The following is a 22,341-nucleotide window of genomic DNA, read 5'->3' as shown; positions in this document are numbered from 1 at the left end:
CGCGACCATCCCAACCCAATCTGCCAACATAGATGAACCAACGCCTTCGAGACATACACGACCTCGGGGCTCAACGCATGGAAGAGAACCAGGAGGTGGTCGGGCTTATGAAGGATATAGACAATTTGAGAGAGACTTTGAGTTTTACTCGAAGCCGCACGACAACCTAACCGGAAAGACGTTGGAAATGTCTCTACAAAGAAAGGCGATCATCGAAAAAATATATAATCTTTGAGATTTAGATAGTTTTTAATTCTATTGTAATGTTTTTTTACTAGTATAATGGTTTTTAATTTAATGAAATGTTTTTAGTTTTTAAATTTTATAAATTTAGAGATTAATGAAAATGAAAAAAAATAATAATTGATTAATTATGGGTATGTGGTATCACCAATACACCCCTTGGTGATACCCCCATCAAAGAGGATTACGTGGTGTTACCACTACGGATGGTCTAGTCGTTATATATATATTTTTTTTCTAATTAGACTGTGGTCTAAAGCAACATTCTAACCTTATGGTAACTCTTGCTTCTAGAAAGAATTCTTCATTTTAAATGGTTGATAGTTTTATCTCAACTTGATCTAACGTATCAGTTTGCTTCTTATTCTGATTGACTTTAACAGGAACATAAGAATTTATAGCTTTTTTCTTTTCTAATTAGATCGTGGCTTGAAGCAACATCCCAAGCTTAATGTAACTACTGCTTATAGAAGGAATTCTTCATTTATGTAAACTTGATCTAATTGGTCTGATTGCTAAGAATATATAATTTCCTTTTGTTTTGAATGTTTTAAGGGCCTACAGTGGCCATACAATCAGTGTTTGTTTGTGCGCGTGCACGTTGTACGTGTGCGTGTGTGCGTGTGCGTGTACGTGTGTACACGCGCATACGCGCGACTTCTCCCCCGTACAGTACGGCATGATGTCTTCCCAAGGCATCATGCGGAGGGCCTCCTGCTTCCGAAGCAGCTCCTGAAAGGGGAGAGTTTGAGAGGGGAAAGGGTTGTGGAACACAAAACCCATTCACCTCTTAACTCCACTTTCCATCGCAGATCGTCGCTATCTACTTTTGATGTATCTACTCCACCAAAATTGCCCAATTATTTTATGAGCTTATATACTTACTGTATTATGCGCGTATCCACCTGCTATGTGCAAACTTTCTTCTTCTATCAACATAAGAGAGATGAAACCGTTGTTTGTTCATAGAATCAGTCAGAAATTTCATACATGATACGACAGTATGGTTTCTAACAAATAAAAAAAAAAAAAAATCTATTCGAACTGGACCTTCAAAACATATATTATGATTCTTGTGATATCCGTTTATGTTCATATCTACTATAAGCATGTTGGGTTCTTACGAATAAGAGCACAGTTGAAACTAGCCCCAAAATTGAAACACAACCCCACATAATAAATGTTGCAAAATAGCAGTTTCTCCCCGTACAAACTGAGGATTTCCCTGCATTACTATCATATACAATAGCTGAAACAAGACCATAAATGATTGACCCAAATGGGATATTGGTGATCAGAATGTTGTGGTTCACACCCACATTCTTAGGCCCGAAAAGATCCGATGTTATTGACACAGCTGCAGAGAAAATGAAGCCTGAGCTTAAACCGATAAGTGAAGTCCCAATCTCAAGTGCTACCTCGGTTTCTGTCAGTGAAAGCACGAGAAACGCTACTGTTGTTGGTACGATCGCAACGGCTAGCCATCCCGTCCTTGCCAAGTACAGTTTCCTATAACACATGTAACAGTCAAATTGCTTTGCAAGAATTACAAGTGTAAAAGTTGATGGGTCAGGCTGGTTAGGGTCAAAATGAGTCGCCTGAAACACTTATTTATAAATAATTAGTGTGTAAAATACAATAACTATGTTTCTGATTTTTTTTTTTTTTTTTCTGAATTAAAAGCTGAGTGTCACTCACTTTCAATCTGTTTAACATGTGTCCGTTTTAGCTTAATTTTCTTGACTTCAATCATTGACCCGTTAAGGAAAAAGTAACCTGAATCAACCCGTTCATAAGTAAAATAGCCCTAGTTTATATGCTTACGTTCTCAATAACTCCGGTGCTGCTGAAAGTAACCGCCCAAAGAATGAGAAAGCCGAATAGAGTGTGATCAGGGTAGAAGTACTCGACTCTAAGCCAAGTGATTGCGCTATTTGTCCTATATTATTACTATAAACTAGCCCGATCGTTCCGCCACAAAAGTATGCAAGATAATATAACCAAAAATCAATCCTGCAAAGGAGTCTTTTAGCATCATGCTCTTGTTCAAGCATTCCTAATCTATCACCTTTTATCACCATCTCCAAACATCCTTTCAAACCATTTTCATCTCTGTTATTGTCATCAGGTACAACTAAAGTCGCATCACCATCGAGCTCTTCATAGTGATCCTCGTCATCAACAAGTAAAAAGCTTGATCCACTCAGAAGAATTTTCGGGTATATGTTTCTTTTAAACCAGTTTCTAGCATACATGATTCCCGGGATTGCCAATGGGAGAATGAGAAGGACAATGGCACCAGAGAAGAAGAGTTTTGCATGATTTGAAGGTGAAGGGATGAGAAGGAGGTAGAGGCCAGTAATGACAGCAAAGAAGTTTAAGGTTATAAATATGAAACGATCATGGCCCGAAGGCTGGTTTAAAACAGGTTGCCTGAGGATCGGAATGAGGGCTGCAAAGGAAATGAAAAGCGGAACCAAGGCATTGAGTATAAGGTAAAGCCCGTAAGAAGACGGGTTTATTGCTTCGGCCACAAGGTTGTATAGGGCTGCGCTCACTCCATTGAAGCTTACGGTCAGTGATATGGCTAGAGATCTATTTGCTGTGAAGTTTTGGTTGCAGAGGACAAAGCAAACAGTATTGAACCAACAGATGCTGCATCCTGCTAACAAACAGAGTAGAAATACCTGCAATTTAGCAGCAAATACTATGATCACACTAAAATTCATCTGAAATTTACAAGCAATAATCTTAGCTTCACATAAGTTATGTCTAGACAAAATATATAACTAGAACAATAATCTAATATTTGACAATTGAATGACTTTCAACTGCTATATGTTTGTGTGAATATATTACGCGACACAAAGCTAACATGAAATTTACAAGGTTTGGGTTTCATACAAATGGGTTTGGGTCAGTTTTGGGACAAACTTGTGAACCGTTTAGCTAAACAAGCCGTGTTTGTGTTAGTGTCAACCTAGCGATGTCGCGGTTTGACCCGTTTAGCCCATTTATTTATAGTTTACATTTGTTTTATGTCACAAATTAATTTGGTTGGATATTTTATTCCAAAGTATAAAAATTTAAGAGAGAAATAAAGATTCTATAATTAAAATGCAATTGTTTTATATACCTTCATACATTAATTGTAGATTTAAGGTATTGGTATTAAAAAAGTATTTTTTTAAAAGATCAGGTTAAACTGGTTATTTCGTGTCAACACATCCGAATATTCATGTAATGTTCAAGTTCATATGCCTCACATGATTTTCCTTTTCGTGTCATGTTCAGTGTAGACTCGTGAACACGACCCGTTAGATCCCTACCCACATCTAGAAATAGGAATCAGTCAAATCAGGTAAGGCCACCCGGGGCACTCCACAGATAGTTGATTGCGGGTTTGAACCAGTGCCCGAACACCGTTCCACCCCCGCGGGTATGGCAGGCAGGTTCGGCTAGCTAGCATGAGTACCCTCGTGAGTTTTGTTTTCTTCGAAGCTTTTTTTACCGTTGGACCCCCAAATTGACCATTTACTATTTTTTTTAAAAAAATATTCAAATTCAAATAATTTATTACATTTCTCTATTTAATCAACCCATTCCATTATTTAATCAACCCCATTCACAAAACTCTCTCAATTTTATATTTCCATGTACCAAAGCCTCTCTGAATTTTATAATTACATCTACCAAAATCCCTCTAAATTTTATATTCACATCTACAAAACTCTCATCTCAAAATGTCAACCAACTCGTGGACTAAAGAGGAAGACATTTCGTTGGCGATGTCTTATGTCGCAATCCATCACGAACGCTCGTCTACTAGTATTCACGTTGGTCAGACCATCCAAAACGTGGATCAACTAAACTCACGTTTCTTTTTTGTCCATTTCAAATGATCAAGATTACATGGAAGGTTCATGAATGTGGAAAATCCCTATAACGAGCTCTCGGGCCCACCATAGGGGAAAAATCAACCTCTCTCGCCATAAAAAGTAAAACTCTAAAATCAGTACAAAAAGTGTTTCTGAAAACTTCAAATTGGTAAAGATACATCAGCTCACCTTCTCATCTTATACGAGTCGTATGGCTTTACGTGACATATGATTAGATGAAAAAAGGTCGCACTTGTCATGTAGATTTGTTGGTGGTCATATAATACGTGTCGTATGATTTTGCCCTCATACGATCTATATAACTACTTAAATGGTGTAACAATGCCATACACTAAAAACGAAAAAGGCAAACCCAGTGACTTGATAAAAAAATTAAATTAAAATATTATTAGTTGATAGAATAAAAAGAGAATGAACGAGTATAGTGTATTGGTTAAAGACATAAAAAGAATTAAAGTATACCACTTTAGTAAATATTTTAAGAGTAAAATGTCATTTTAGTCTCTCAGGTTTGAATAATTTTGTCACTATATTTCAAAGATTTCATTTATTTTTGTAAGCCTAAAAAGTTTTTAATATTGTCATTTTAGTTCAACTGACTTAAACTCATCTATTGACCTCAGTTAATCAGGGGCAATTTTGTCATTTTCTCTATTATTTAAATTAAACCTTTTATTATTAAATCCACCTTTTTAATTCCCCCCTTTCACTTGTAGAAACCCTAATTTCTAAGAGAGACCTTTTTTTCTCGTTCTAAAATTCTCTCTTAGCCGCTATATTTTCTCTTCTCATGAAACCTTGAATCGGTGACAAATCCACCCATTTCACATCATCGATTTGCCCGTTCTACCTGACCCTCGCAATTTTGATTCATCTTCAGCCCATTCAAAAGATGTTCTAGTGATTTCGGCCAATTTGGTGGGAAATTCGGCCCCTTTATCGGTTGAAATTAGGGTAAGCCAGACTCCGTCTTTGTGCCCTAGCACAAATTCAGATGCCTCTGTGGTGAAATCTTACACTCTGTTCTCGAGTCTCATTTAACAGGGGGATGGGAAAGAAAAGAGGTGAAAATATGTAAAAACCATGTCCCTTTGTTTCTGCCCCCTATAACGCTGAGAACCAGATTCAGATACGAACACAATTGGTATGCAAGATCAATAAATAGAACAAGAAGAACACTAAGAGAAGAAGGAGGGTAAAACCCTATTCAATTCAGCGATACCTCAATCTATTACAACACACACACACACTATATAGCTACTAACTAACCACTAACCCCCTACACTATAGAACAATTACATTGAAGTCCTTTTACTTATTTGACTTGTAACAATACTCCCCCCTTAGAAGACTTTTGACCTCAAAAGTCAAAATAATAATAAAAGACCCACTCACAAGTATCAAAAACAAAAGCATGTGCTTTATTCCAACAGTGAAGACCACAACAGTATCCTCCGAAGGTAATGTAGTATGAGATGCAACAAGGATTGTATAAACTATGCATCCAATCAAAAGGAATACCCCATATCATCAAAGTGAACTGATGTGATAAAAGTTGACTACCCCACTCAAGTCTACTATACCAACTATACAACCCGCTTCACCACCACCTCCTGTACATAGCCTTTCCCCTCCAAAGACTTTTGCCCACAAAAATCCACATATGAAAAAAGTTCCTATAATTCATTTTGCACTGATGAACTACTAATACTTTGCCTAATTGCTCATTTCACTTTTAGACAATTACACATGCTGAAACCAGGACAATATCTAACCCCAAGTACAATACAACCTTGTAAGTCCTGATGTCATATTTTTTATCTTCATTTGCTTTCCATGTGTTCCACAAGTATTCCCCAGCCAACACTTTATATTTTCATTTGAGCCACATGTATACTTTCCTTTTCAAACATCCCCTGTGCATAATGGAACCCAATTTTAAAAGGAACTCTAAAACATAGTAGTAAATTCTGCCCACCACTTTGATTTTGATCTTCACATATGCTGATTGAACCGAGAATAAAAGTTTTGTAATTTCCACATCCATTTTCTGCATGGTTGGAATAATTTGCAGCCTTGTGTAAGCTTCTTGTGAGTGCAGTTCCATCATCCAACCTAACACCAGGTTCAGCTTTATAATTTGTTGCATAAGCCTATCCTTTGCTTCAGTTCTGAGCACTACATCTGTCTGAACAAATAATAAAAGCTCTATAATATCCACAACCATATTTTCTATTATTGCATTAAACTGTAGCCTTGTTTGATGTTCATGTGGATGCAGTTCTTGCAACTCTTTAAAATGGTTGATATCATTCTTCCATTTCCACTTGATTAACCAGTTTTTTTGCATCTTCTTTCTTGTACTTGAACAAGAATTTGTCAAGTTCCCCAAACGCATGAACTCCAACAAACTCACCAAATCTGATCTCGTGGTCTAACCAAAGACTGAAATGCATCAACCCACAAGGTGTGTTTGATATTAATTCTATTTCTTCTTGATCCATGACTGATACATCAGGAAAAACTAAGGAAACTGGCTTTTTCTTCCTTATTTCCAGATCAGCCATTTCAGTTTCGACACTCTTTTTTCGATTCAAAGTGTTACTCTCATGTCGATCATTTCCAAGTGTATCATTTAAAAAATCATTACAAACACTAATGCATTCCACATTTATATCTTTTTCATGTATATCATTACAAAGATCAGCATGAATTTGATTACTTTCACTATCTTTATCATTTTCCTTTGCATTATCACCCTCAAACAGTTCTTGCATCTCATTTTCCAACTTGTTCATTAAATCATCAACCGAATCTTCACCTATAACATTCCCAAACATTCCATTTACATTTTCTTTAATTTCCTTTCCTGATTCACTATGATCATAGTTCTTTATATCTTCGATTTCTAATTCGAATTCTCCTTTATCGATGGTCTCTTGAATCTCATTTTCAAACCTAGTTGGTATTTGTTCACCCAAAACTTCTTTTGTCTCACTAATTCCTTCCCCAAAATGTATATTAATAGACTGACCAACTACCTTACCTTCTTGAATCCTTTATAGCTATCAAAAATGGCAAGAAGATTAACTTGGTTCTTTGCCAATTCATAAGCCTCCTTCAACTTCTTTGGTCCAAACAACTTCACTCAGCCCCCAATTTCAGGTTTGAGACCCCAAATGAATAATCTTGTAGCATAATCCTCACTTAAAACCACTTTAGTAAGAAGAAAATCAAATGAATTACAATAATCTTGAAATGAACCTGTTTGTTGTAAGTTCTGGAGTTTTTCCATAGCTGATGGAGTATTTAGAGTTGTTCTTTCTTGATTCTTAGTGTTGAACAAACTAGGGCTCTGTTTTCCCCAATTTGGTGATCCCATTCATTCATCCGAAGTTCTTAAACCCATCCAAAGTTCATAATCGGTTGGTGGTGTCGAATAATCTAGTTTGTAGCCACAAAAATGAGCCCTACCATCAAATTTTATTCCCCCGCAAGAACACCTACTAGTTCCACAAACATGAACCCTGTTCTCCCAAATCAAACCCCCCACAAGAAGATAAGAACACCATTGTTACGCTTGATCAAATTGAGATTTGATTGAAATTTAACAAAACACGACTGAAATCTGATGCAATGCTGTTGTTTCCCTAATTGTGATTGAAATCCTAGTGAGACTGATTGTTACGCTGCTTTTGTTGTAGAAAAAAATCCGTTTTAGCACTAACCCTAACCCCAGGTCAAAGGAAAGATAGCTCTGATACCATTGATACGAACACAATTGGTATGCAAGATCGATAAAGAGAACAAGAAGAACACTAAGAGAAGAAGGAGGGTAAAACCCAATTCAATTTATCGATACCTCAATCTGTTACAACACACACCTTATATAGCTACTAACTAACCACTAACCCCCTACACTATAGAACAATTACATTGAAGTCCCTTTACTTATTTGACTCGTAACAGATTCCAACACCAAATTTAGGGAAATCGACTTGACTATCCTGTAATCTGGTGAGCAATCAGACACATGAGGTTGTGACAGCTGTAAAGTGTGTCGCAATCAAGCCCCTTGGTTGTTCTCTAAAGAGTGGCGCCAAATCTCAAAGAGGCAGATGTTCGAAGTTGACTTCAGGAGATCTAGAATTGGATGCTATTCGTGCTCTCCATGTTGCATAAGATGCAAAACTGCAAAAGGAGGCATATAAGGCTAATGACATCCCTAGATCAACCAGGAGTCGCTCCAAGCAGAGTGGAGTCCAAATTGCAGGTTGTGGTGTGGTTTGGAGGCAAAAAAGACAATGAAATATAGCCCTATGTTGGCTGATTTGAGGGTCTAAGATCTTGTTGTTGGGTCTTGCAAGGATATGCATCAAAATGTTGATGGTCTTGATATTCCGGTGAAGAATGGAAGTAACCCTCTGGAAAATACCCCAGGTCCACCATTGATTCCCCATGTCCCCTGTAAATGGTATTTTGCTTCACAACAATGGAGATAGGAAGAGAGAATTGGATCCCAATCTTTTAGTTCGTGCTAGCCAAAGCTCAAAATTCGGGAATATGGGAACTCATTTTGTAGGTGACCTCAATTTGTGCCAAATTCTGGTTTCAAAGATTTTGGATACAAATTATATTTTGAAAAGAGATGATGTGTATATAGTTATCTGCTACATCTCATACAAATTAGGGTTTTTTACATATAAGGGAAAAGGGGGAATGAAAAATGTGCGTTTAATAAAATGATTAATTAAAATAATAATTGAAATGACAAAATCCCCCTGACTAAATGAGGTCAACCAATAGGGTTAGGTCAAATGAGGTTAAGTCAGTTGGCCTAAAATGACAATGTTAAAACTTTTTGGACCCATAGGTGATAAATAAAAACTTTGGACTAATGTGACAAAATGACCCAAACCTTATGGACTAAAATTACATTTTCCTCTATTTTTAAATTTTGAAAGTAAAAGGACATTTACACACTTGGATAAACTCCCCAAATCTCCTTTTACCTTCAAAAGATACATTTTACACCGTTATAAGTCATATACTTTTAGTTTTTTTTTTTTAGTAAATTTTAGTTTTTAATGTATTAATTGGTGAAAAAAATGGGTTGAACGGGTCGTGTTCGGGTTAACCCATGAATATTCGGGTCATGTTCTGGTTCATATGTCTGACATGATTTTCAGGTTTGGGTCGTGCTTAGGTTCATCTAAAATTTTTTGGTTTAAATCAGACTGAACCCACAAACACGACTCGTTTAAAACCCCTATTATTTGATTTTGAGTTGATATATTAGATACTGACACATCAAAATGAGTAATATTATTTTGATGGGCACCTAGTCGAGTAGGAAGGATTGTGATTCAAATGCCTTAAATTAACCGAATTTATTAGAATGTTTCTTCTACAACAAGCATAAAACAATGTTGAAGATTAGACATAAAAATCTTTTATCTTTGCATCTAGCCATCTAGGGATGCAAATAAACCGAACAAACAGAACAAGATCTTTGTGTGTTCGTTTGTTAAGAAATATATGTGTTCACGAACTTCTTATGAACATTTACTGAACGAGATTTTATGTTCATGTTATTTGTTAAGAAAATTAACTTGTTCGTGTTCGTTTACCAAACAGTTAACGAACTCACTGAAAGTTTGGTTCATTTGCAGTCTTAACTTTCTTATAAAACAATATTGGTTCAACATTTTTACGTGTATTTTCTTATGGTTTAATAGCTCCCCCAGAACTCACAGGTTCTAGACCGACGTGGCTGTTCTTTTCTGTGTTTTACTTTTTAGTCTAATTTTTGCGAGTTAACACGCTGTAACTTGCTTGCATTATTCATCATTTTTACGTTTACTTTTTGTTCGGCTTTAAGTCCCACGATAGACAATAACGTAAGTAGTAGTAGGTAGAGGATCCTGTAAAAAAGGCCTAAAGTGTGAGAAGAGTAAGAAAGAATCTCAGCCATTAGATCTTTTGATCTAATGATTGAGATCAATAGAGACCAAATTGTAAAATATTTTTATTAATTTGGACTGATTTGAAATATCTAGGGCAATATAGTCTTTTAAACCCACTACAAATTAGGTAATGCACATGTAACGTCCCCCGTCTTTTTTAAACATCAATAACTTTTTATACGTAACTTTTAAAAAAAAAATTACACCATAATAACGAGCGTTTTTTATATTTAATATGAGTACCATATTGCTATACTTATATAGAGAAAAAAAATGTTTCGATCAGATGTTTAGTCAATATACTTGCTGAATGGTGTTATATACTTGCTGAATGATTTATATACTTACTGAATGGTGTTATATATTTGCTGAATGGTGTTATATACTTGCTGAATGGTGTTATATACTTACTGAATGGTGTTATATACTTGCTGAATGCTGAATGGTGTTATATACTTGCTGAATGGTGTTATATACTTGCTGAATAGTGTTATATACTTCCTATAATTAAGGTGGCGGTTATGAGAAGTTTTTAATTAATTGAATTAATGATAAAATTACTTGTAATTAGATCTAATGGCTGAGATTCTTTCTTACCTTTCTCACACTTTTGGTCTTGAGTTAATTACTGTGTTCGTCCCTGAGGTTTATCAAAAATAACGGTTTCAGTCCATTAGTTTAAAAATTGCGATTTCAGTCCATTAGTTTCATTTTCGTAACCATTTCAGTCCACCAACTTAACTCCCATCCATTTATTCTGTTAACTTTGGGTGAAATTACAAAATTGCCCCTATGGTTTAATTTAAAAAAACGCTGGTCACAGGTTTCGAACCTGTGACCTTTGCTTTGAAATGCGATTGTTAAACCAATAGGCCATGTATCAAACTTGTGAATGAATTCAAATTGTTTACCTTATAACATTGCATATTCATCATCATCTTCCCCAAACCTTTCATCTTTATCAATGGCAGAAGCCACCATTAACAACCAACATCTTCATTTGAATCGCTGGAAAAGATGACTGTTGCAGCATAACAGCTTCAATTGAATCGCCGAAGAAGATGATTGGGGCCGCCGGAGATAAGGTGTGGTGGTGTGTGGCGGAGGTGTAGTAGTGTGTGACGAGGATGGTGGTGGTGTTTAGGCAGAGGTGGTTGTGATGTGGTGTGGTGTGGTGGTGGTGTATGGCGGAGGTGGTTGTGGTGTGGTGGCTGTGTGTGGCGGAGGTGGTTGTGGTGTGGCGGAGGTAGTTGTGGTGTGGCAGAAGTGGTTTAGGGTTAATGGTGGATTCTGCCATTGATAAAGATGAAAGGTTTGGGGAAGATGATGATGAATATGCAATGTTATAAGTTAAACAATTTGAATTCATTCACAAGTTTGATACATGGCCTATTGGTTTAACAATCGCGTTTCAAAGCAAAGGTCACAGGTTCAAAACCAGTGACCAGCGTTTTTTTAATTAAATCATAGGGGCAATTTTGTAATTTCACCCAAAGTTAACAGAATAAATGGATGGGAGTTAAGTTGGTGGACTGAAATGGTTACGAAAATGAAACTAATAGACTGAAATCGCAAATTTTAAACTAATGGACTGAAACCGTTATTTTTGACAAAACTCAAGGACGAAAACAGTAATTAACTCTTTGGTCTTTTTTACAATAACCTTACCCAGTATTAATATATTACATTGTTGTTAAGATATATTAACAAAATATGCATTTAGTAGTATTCTGTTGTTTTTAAGAAATATCATCAACGAAATCTGCATTTATCTAGTTTTCCACCAACAATGAAAAAAAAAAAAAAATAATTGAAAAAACACTACCTTCCAACATTTTTCATACATGGCACATGTCATTTTCTCTTTCAACCTCATAAATTTTATTTATAATTATTTAATAAGTTTCTTTTAATATTAATATTATTAATAACTAATATATAGATATTGTTTATTTGTATCCTTATCATTATATAAAATTAATAAATAACCTTAATTTTGCAATTTAAACCCATTGTTTTTTTTTACTTTTAACCCAAAGTTTTCATCTTTTGCAATTTAATCCCAACTCTTTTTTATTTTCAATTTTGGCCTACCATACTTATCATCTTTCCCAAATTTTTCTTTTCGCTCTAAACTTTGTGAGTTAATGCACCGCAACGTTCGTGTGGAGTTCAACATTTTTTTCGTATATTTTTTCCCGTTTGACTGGCCCGTCGCAACACATCTATTTTTCTCCGTTTAACAAGTTCGACCAACGCGCGGGTCCTGGATTGACTTAGTTATTTTTTCTATGTTTTATGTTTCGGTTTAATTTCTCTGCAACGAGCGTTCATGAGTCAAAGATTTTACATCTGCTTTTCGGCTCGGTGTTATTTTTTTTCGTTTTTATTTAATTTGCTTTTACGAGCTTTTCCGGTGTTGGTGGTCGCTGGAAGTGGTATAACATTGGTACTACTTGACACAGTTTTACAACAACTGCTGCAACGCAGGGGCTTAATACTAGTTTATGAATAATAAAAATATTATATTTTGCAGTCGGTTCCGACTGTTTTGGCAGAATTTCTAAACCAACATAATTACAGTTTTTCAAGAAACTAAACGGTCCAGTTAATCCGTTATAGAGGTTTGAGCCGACCCTTCTAACACAACATTACATCTACAGAAGGTCAGCAGCCATGGTAGGCTTAAAAAAATGTATTACTTTTGAAGTATTAAAGGGTTTGCACGAAATCAGTTAAATTTAGTAATTTATACTATAATAATTAAAATTCTTATCACTATTATAATTTTTTTGGTTTACCTGGCTGGTCCAAAAACGTAAAAACCGGCCTGTAAAACCATGTTTTCATACCGTCAACCGAACCAATTCATTCATAACGCGGCGAACCAGCCCGAACTAGCCGATTTATCTCAGTTTGAACTGGTCAGCCGGTTCATATCTATAAAATCACATTATATTGTATTCGGATTCGTTCAACCCATTGTTTCAGCATTAAAAGTCCATAGCTGTTTAACTTTTGATCATTAAAAAACTGAATGCTCACCATTTGAAACCAATAACTGGCCGAATTTAAAAAAAAAAAATTCAAAATGATTTGTTATAGGATTAGATTTAAAAGTTCCAATTACTGAAATAATTAACAAAATCTAAAAAACCCTTATTAAGACATTTGATTTATTTTTGAGTTGAAAATGAGAACCAACATGCATTCATGATGGATAGGGGAATATCACGTACTGACCAGGAAATATGGCAAGGTGACCATTCTACGAATGAGGAGCCATTGAACTCCGTAACCAATGAAACCCATTGAAGCCGCGATGAACACAACCATCCATAAGGGCAGGTACATGAGGGCCAGCCCGGATGACCACCCGAACGCCTTGCCTAAATCGGAGGCGGTGGCAAGATAGTTCAACTGCATCTGCGACACCGCCAAGACCTTCTTGAGCTCCGATGAATAGGCAGAGAAATCGAAATTGGTGCCGGTGAATGCCTGGATCCATATGCTGCTCATCAGAATCATCCATTTCCGAGATTGCCCGGCCATCCCCCGCCCCGTTCAGATCAATTGACCGCAAAATTAAGGAATTGTTGGTTGGTTTTCAAGATTTTGCGTTCCTAGGGATTACTACGTGGCCTCATTTATTGACGATCAAACATATTCAACCGCCAAACTAATTTCTCATTACTTACCTTTCAAAAAAAAATTTCTCATTACTTACCAGACAACTTTTTATTTAAAATATAAATAAATTATACAAATTCTTTTTAAATTCAACCCATGTGTATTACATTACACTAGGTTTTTTTATATTGCGCGTTGCGAACGAAACCGAGCAAATGATGATGTAAAACAATCGTGATTTATAAAATAAAACATGTTGTTTAGAAAGTCAAACATTAGAACGATATAGTTTATCATCGTACCGTTTTATGATACCAAATAAATACTTTATTTTGAGTATAACCTCGTTTTAACAAAACTTATAACAGAATGTCAGGGAAAGAAATTAATCACAACTACGTAGTTAAGTTTTTAGAGAAAAGTTATAAACGTAACTTATTAAATAAGTATCAAATTAATTGATAAATTAACATATGTTAAGAAAACAATTACTCCGTCCCACTAAAAGTGTCCTATTTTGACCTTAAATAATTTTGTTTGTGTTAGATAATACTTGATGAAAGTTATATGATTTAAGTGTGTTTTACAAGTGTTTTTATTGGGTTAATTTTCATCAAGTTTTATATAACACAAAAATATATAATTAAAGTCAAAGTTTATAAATAAAGACTTTGAAAATTCAAAATATGACACTTTTAGTGGGACGGAGGTAGTATTAAAAAAAGTAAAAGTAAATAGAGTAAACTGCAATTTTATTCCCTGAGGTTAGGGGTCATTGGCATGTCTACCCCCCTAAGGAAATAATTGCAATTTTACCCTCCACTGTTCACTGTTATGTCGCAACCTTACCCCCTGCCGTCAGTCAACAGTTATTTGACTGTTATAGACAGGGGTATTTTGGTAATCTTACCCTATATTTATTATTATTATTATTATTATTATTATTATTATTATTTATAAAATCAAATTATCATCTTCTTCTTCAACTAACTCACAGATACATCATCCTCATCTTCAAATTATCATCATCTTTTTCAAATAATCCCCTGCCGCCGCTCCTCCCCCACCGCAACCACCCACCCCCTTCTTCAAATATCATCATCATCTTCAAACACCTGTTGTTGTTGTTGATGAAATCTCAAATTCTGTTCATATAATCGATGAAATCATGGTTTATTAACAAAATCTCAAATCCTGTTGGAAAATAAGGTTACTTACTTTGAATCTTCAAACATCAATCCACAGGACTGAGGTTGAATCAATCGACAGAATCGATGGTCGCGATTGAAGGACAGAATCTGTGGTTTAATGAATAGGGTTTTCTTTGGATTTGTCATTTCTTCATCGGTTATTGTAACCCTGGATCAGATGGCTCAATTGTGTGTATGAAATTGGGCAATTGTGAGTTAGATGGCTCAATTGTCTGAACCTCAAGGCTCTTCTAAAGCTTTTCAACAAAGGGGTTTTCGTCTTCAAGTTCCACTGGTGAAAAGGGTCACAAAGATAACATTACCTGACAGAAGTTGTGGTATTCAGAACAAAGAAACTGCAACTTGGTGAAAAGGGGGTTTTGGGAAGCAAAAAAGATGCAGAGAACTGATGCATTTGTGAATGGAGGTTTGAAAGTTGCAAATCAAAGTGGTGGAAGATTCAGTGACGAGTTTTTGGAGATGATTGGTGGTGGGTTTGAAGAAGGAGAGAGCGGAGGAGGTGTGGAGAGTGGAAAGTGGTAGACCTATTATGACGATCTTATTATTGTTGTGATCAGATGAATCGTTTGTTGTTGAAGATGAAGATGATGGAGGATGCATTGTGGTTTTGTTTTTTTATGGTGATTTGTTGTTTGGTTTTGGGACTTGAAAAGGGGATGTATGAGATCAAAGATAGGATTTGTTGTTTGTTGATGTGACAACCCTCACCAAAACAGGTATCCGTACAAATTAATTAATATTTAATTAATGCTTAATTACTGTGCTTGCTTACAATTGTGGTTAAACTGCTTCGTGATTTCTGATACATACATATTCATGCATCATACTTTATTACTGTCACTCCATTTATTACATACAAAACTATAGTGACAAAGTTGATGCACAAAAGCACAGTTAGCACAGTGAACGGATAACCCATTAAACATGCTGACATAGCCAGCACTAGACAGACACTGTCTCTGAGGCCAGTATGAGCCGGGAATAGATTACTACACTAGTAGGGAGTGTAGGAAGGCGAGGATTGTAGAACCGCGTCACTAGGTGATAGTTATAGTGGCCGGATGTGCCTAAAACATGTGTTAATTACAAAATTCTGCACTTTGTGCAAAAATTCAGCATTTAACATAACTAGTAAAGTGCAAAAACATGGGAAAATAATACTAGACACTTTCCAAGGTGTCGGGAATTTATTGTGTCACTAAAAACACTATAAAAGACATTTAAAGCTTTACTTGACACTTTAACGGATCAATATCCAACCGAACAACCGGACTTTACCCGGAACATAAAAATATTGTCAATGACATTGTTTACACCTTTTTGAGCTAGTTAGGGTCCCCGAACACCCTAAAACCCGTTATACTACACTACACACTAATAACCTATTTAAATCCCTAACTAAACTAACTAGTTCCTAACTATACATTTGAAATCTAACCATATACCCCCCTAATCCGATTGGTCCCCCATGTGGTGACACATCACCCATTTGTTGATTATTATATTAATCTTGTCCAATATCTAGATTACACTTTGCACAATGGATTTTAGTATGTGATGGGTTATAAGAAAGCATGAGGGGTAAGCACTCTCATTCACTAAACACCACATCAAAAATTTGCTCTCTCCTCCTTCCTTCTTTGTGATTGGCCGAACCCAACAACACCCACCATCATCATCACTTGTTCACTTTCAAGCCATCCATACATACCCTAAGGTGCTAGAGATCATACAAGGAGGCCCAGTGCTTTTGGAAACTCAAGAACCTCTCTACATTGCTTTTATCCACCTTGTTTACGCTTTGATTCTTCCCTAGCCACGAGCTAGTAGTAAGTGCTTCTAGACACCCTCTTGTTCTTGTTTAAAGTGGTTAATAAGAGATTTAACGGTTAAAATTTAAGAACACAAAAGATCAAAACTAAAAGTCTTGAAAGAATGATGAACTAGTTGGTTAAAGAAAAACTAGTGGTGTAAATCTTATGAAACTTGGCTAGTTGTGATTATTTTATGTTGTTAGTTGCTAGTAGTGGAACGGATCGTCATCTAACCACGCTAGATCATGTTCATGGAACATGAACTAGTGATAAGCTAAGTGTAAAAGTTGTAAGATGATGAACCCTTCCACACATGAACATGAACTTGTGTAAAATTGATTTTTCTTGTAAAATAGAGTTCTAAACTAGTAGATCCAAAGATCTACAAGTGGTTTTTCGGAAAAACCAAGTGAGATATACAAGTCTTGTTAAAAACCCGGATCTTACATACACTACAAACATTTTTGTGAACAAGCAAGTGTGTAAACACTTGTGTGACAAAAGATTTAACAAAGAAACATTTTCGTAAATTTTGACTAGAAGTTGTAAAATCACATATTCTTTAAAAAATAAAGTGCGCAAGAAACTAATTTTATTTTTAAAAGATGACGAGATCCACTAAATATGTTAAAAGGTTGCTACATATTTTTACAACACTTACAAGTTCATGAGTTTGCGATTTGGACATATTTTGACAAGTTTGATGCATATATGTTGTATGTTTATGGGTGATAAATTGTTTGATTGAATTTTTAAAAAGAAAATGATACCCTAGTAAGCGTGGCCACCTCAGTTACAGAGGAAACTCTGGCGAAATTTTTCCAAAAATATAACACTTACAAATATTTTTGTGACAAGTGGTTAAAAATATATTTTTAACTTGTTTTTCCAAATAAAATTCGCCATGATTTTTATTACAAAATAACCAAGTTTCGGAGGTGGATTTTTCGTAAATAAAACTTGTTAAATATATATTTCATAGTAAGACGCTTGTGTGACTTTATGATTATTTTGTGAACTAGAGATATATTATTTTTAGGATAAAAATAATATAACTTGAATACACTGAAAATACGACTCCAAAATAATACCACCGCCTTCGCAAATAAATATTTAAGTCACATCTGTATTGTTACTACCACACGAACTTTAGAATGTAACTTAAGTATTTTCGGAAAAATACTCTTAAATGCGTATTTTGATAAAAGTATTATTTTAGGAAATTGTATGGAATAAAATATAATATTTTTGGGAAAAATATGTATATTTTGGAGATAGAATATTTTAGACAAATGAAATAAAATATATTCTTTAAGTGAGACTTAAAAATATATTTTTGGAAATTATAAAAACGCACATGTATTAATACCCCCATCCTTGGGAAGGAATATAATTATTAAATAATTAAGAAGTGTAAATACGAAATAGTTGTCTAACTATTTCCCAAAAACATTAAACCTTAAGCCAAGGCACGGCCGTCCGTCTAATAGAAGTTAGAACATGTAGGTCGTCACGCAGCAGGTTATTTCGGGATTGACTATTTCGAGATGCACTTCTGTGAGTTCATGTCCCCCTTTTCTCTTAACTATTTTTAGTTTTTATACTTCGGGGGTGAAATACATGTTACTATGATTATGAATACTTTTTACATGGTATGGTTAGCGTAAGGAGGGTTACTACTTAGATCATGTGAGTGGGTAGGCGGAACCTAGAGGCCGTTAATCCTCATTGAGGACCGAGGGTCATTAGCGGTAGATCTATCTGGTTGTAGCGAGCCCAACTCCAGGCCCAACAGAACGGACCTCGGGGTGACTTTGAGCCCGACGCAAAAATCTGCTAGGTTTGAGTCTTCCTACTGCACTTCACACATATCATTGGCCTTGCAAACCAATGGTGATGTCATTTTTCCTTATTTGCTACATACCAGGGATTTTTATAATTACAAATGTATTACAAAGGTTTAACATACTCACTTTTACATGAACTCGCTCAACATTTTTGTTGAGTTTTCAACTTACATGTATTTCAGGGAATTAGGGATCTGGCGAGGTATGCTATATCTTCATGCTGCGTAGAGAAGTGATGTCATCCACGTTTAAGGATTGTGAATTTTGCCTAGACGAGTCACAAGTCTTAAACGGTGTTTATTTTATGTTTGTGGTTGTGTCTTATGAACTATGTTTTTATTTTGTTGGGTTGTAACTCGTTGCATGTGTCAACTTTAAACAATGTTGTCGTATTTTACTTTTAAAACTTGAACCAATGGATGAACATCATGGTATTATTTTCATATAGCTTTGTTGTGGTTAAGCTATGGTATTAAGAAGTCACACCAAATAAACCCACACTTCCGCAAAGCCATGGTGTGACAGCTGGGTATCAGAGCTTTGATCATAGCGAACTAGGATTCCTTCTCGAGTCTAGACTATGATCACTAGGGCTCTCACGAAAACATTTTTACATTGCATACATTACGTCCAGATCCCGGATACAAAACATTTTTATAAACAAAAGTTGAGCACTTTTTCTTAAAATTTATGGTTCAGTCAGGGAGACTGAGGGAGTTCAGCCCTAAAGGCTGGGAGGTTGGTCGGGGAGACTAGGGATTCAGTCTTATCAACTGGGAGGTTGGTCGGGGAGACCAGGGATCAGTCAGGGAGACTGAGGGGCCAATCTTTAAGATTGGGGAGGTTTTGGTCGGGGAGACCAGGGAATTAGTCTGAGAGACTAGGAGGTTCAATCTGAGAGGCTGGGAGGGTAGTCTGAGAGACTAGGAGGTTCAGTCTGAGAGGCTGGGAGGTTAGGCTAGTGGGACTAGGAGAACTATTTGATTGCTTATTGGTAACTAACATGTTTATTTGATTATATGATTGATTGCTTGTGCATATGTGTGTTTGTGTTACAGACATCATGCCTTCATCAGATACTGGAGTTTCAGACACTACAGATCCCAAGTATCAGATGACATGGTTTCATCGGAGCACGAGGTTCACACTTCCGATACTACCAGCACAGACGATGACGACTTCCAGCCCTTTGCGCTGCCTGATGTCGTAGCCGAGCTTGCTGATGGCCATCTCGCTGGGGATTTACCACTCGCGGTGATCCCTGCTCCTGTGCCCCTTGCTGCTTATCCTGTTGTCGATATGCCCATCGATATTGTTTCCGACGACGACGTCGATTTGTTTGAGGAGGACCCACTTGAGGATGACCTTGAGGGTGAGATCCCTATTGCTGCTGGTGATATCCTACTTCTTGCTGATGCTCCTGCAGAGAGGAGGCTCCCATTCATTCACCTGTTCCAGACTCCTTTGAGTCTGTGGCGTCCGCACCTTCGCACACTCAGGGAGTGCAGCACCACTCACACGACGCCGATCCGGACATGGCGTCATCAGCTGCACCTGCTCCCGCCCATAGCTTTGAGTTTGATCATGATGTTGATGATGATTCAGATCCTGTTTTTCCACCTGGTTTTGATCCTGACCATGATATTGAGTTCATTCACTTAGACCAGCCCCTAGAGGATCCTGTAGCCCCTGTTGATCCTTTGTTTGCTGACCCAGCTGATTTTGACATGGAGTTTGTTGATCCGGAGCTTGCTGTGGCCCCTAAGCCAGTTTTTGCTCCTGACCCTTCATTAGAGCATGACCCTGCTCATGCCGATGCACCTGCTGTTGCTCCTTTTGTTGATGATATACCTGTTGACGATCATCCTGTTGTTGCTCCACCGTTGGCGGATGATCATGCTGTCGATGCTCATGTTGATGCTCCACTTCTGTTAGAGGATCCTGTTGTTGCACCTCTTCCTGATCCAGTGCCGGTGATGTTCGACCGCGCACCTTTTGCGACCCATATTGATCCACGATACGCTCACACCCACAATGGGTGGATAGATGATGACGATGATTACCCACCTTTCGTGGTACCTGTTACACCACCTGTAGCACCCATTTCAGCCCCTGTTTCAGCTCCCATCGATGTTCCTTTGTTTCCCACACATACTCCAGATGCTCGCCGCATAGACTTACCTATCACGTTTCTTCAAGACATACCTCCACCACGTCCTGGAGAGGGTTCATCTCGTCAGCCTTTTGGTCATACGCCTTTCATGTCAGGAGGAGATCAGTTTGTGCCCCAGATTTCCCATCCTACTGTTGTTCCCACTGTTGCACCGTTTGCTGTACCATCCTTCGCTCCATCTAGTGAGCCGTTCCTCTGGACTATGCCCCCCATTATGCCACCATCTGATCCATATCACCCATATCACGTGGGGTATTCTACGGTGGATATTCTCACATCTTTCATGATACAGCAGGAGGCGCTGACCCGTCGCGTACAGGAGCTGGAGAGAGCTCAGCGACTCCCGTGCCAGTGCCAGACTCCACCTGCCGTATCACACCCTCCGCGTCCACTTTCACCCGATTCTGCCGCTCGTTTTTTGACTCCTGAGCAGCAGATAGCATACTTGATGCGCTCTCATCGTGCTATGGAGGAAGACTAGTTGCATATGCGACGTTTACTCTTTTCTCGTTTTCCCTCTCCTCCACCGCCATCAGCTTAGGCCTTTTTGTACGACGCAGCTTTTGGGAAAATGTAGAATAATACACCTACCGAGACGAAAGCCAAAGGTGAGAGTAAGCATCGGAGTAGATCCCCACTAACAAAAGACAAAGAACACCAGACTCAATCCTCATTCTACAAAACGAAAAATGCATCCTCATAATCGTGGTTATGACCCGAACTAACCCGTGGGCATTCCAAGAAAATCCTAGCCCACCACCCAATCGTCCAATGCCTCGTCCATTTTATTACACTCCTCTATGCAGAGGCGGAGGATAGTGGGTGCTCGGGGGTGCACCCGCCCACCCCAATATTTCGGTTAGAAGTGTACAAGTTTCGATGGATGATTGATGGAAGAAACACCCTAAAGAGGCTAGAGCAAGGCCTAATTGAAAATGAATCGAATTCTTAATTGTGTCATATTAGCCAAGCAACGAAGAAGCGCTAGCAGATGAGATTGGATTTTTTTTTTCTAAATAGCTCATTGAGGACCGCGATTGTGCATACTATACAACCTTTTTGGAGACCGCATTTTGGATGATTATGATTTTTGATGTTTTGTATATTGGTTGTTGATGTCACTGATTTGATAGTTTAGACTAGGGCGATGTGGCCCATAGTCATTGATGATGGACGATACAGTTATGAACTTGTAAACCTTACATTGTGGTCTTGATTTATGACAGCGCAATCGCAGTATTCTCATTAAACGTGATGTTGGATTAATTGTGTATATTTTATAACATGTGATGTTATGTGTTGATGAATAGAATACGTATGATTCATTTACTTATTACGACCTGACCGACGTGAAACATCTTCTAGAAGATGCCGCCGAGACGTGGTCCACGCATGCCTACCAACAAGGCAGAACTCCAACAAATCATTGTTGCCGCCATTGCACAGTATGCAGCCTCGCAAGGAGGAACCAGCGAAGCAATTCGAACAACAACGACAATAACAATCCACCTCATGGTAATGTTAAGTCCTTGAGACATACTACGATACATTTGGATAT

At 37.2% G+C, this 22,341-nt stretch overlaps 1 protein-coding gene across 1 annotated transcript; it reads right to left on the bottom strand.

Annotated features, from left to right (window-relative positions):
• Positions 1–1,214: 1,214 nt before the first annotated feature.
• On the bottom strand, positions 1,215–13,779 carry LOC110868605 (protein NUCLEAR FUSION DEFECTIVE 4). Its single transcript, XM_022117811.2, has 3 exons — positions 13,352–13,779; positions 2,068–2,930; positions 1,215–1,752 (listed from the first exon to the last, which is right to left on the bottom strand). Exons 1-3 carry the CDS (start codon positions 13,658–13,660, stop codon positions 1,308–1,310), a joined length of 1,617 nt encoding a protein of 538 aa, XP_021973503.1. The 5' UTR covers positions 13,661–13,779; the 3' UTR covers positions 1,215–1,307.
• Positions 13,780–22,341: the final 8,562 nt, after the last annotated feature.

This window comes from Helianthus annuus, chromosome 7, assembly GCF_002127325.2.
Source record: "Helianthus annuus cultivar XRQ/B chromosome 7, HanXRQr2.0-SUNRISE, whole genome shotgun sequence".
In the NCBI taxonomy this organism is placed as follows: Eukaryota; Viridiplantae; Streptophyta; class Magnoliopsida; order Asterales; family Asteraceae; genus Helianthus; species Helianthus annuus.
Note: the sequence above shows the minus strand (reverse complement) of the source record. Positions and strands in the feature narration are given on the sequence as shown.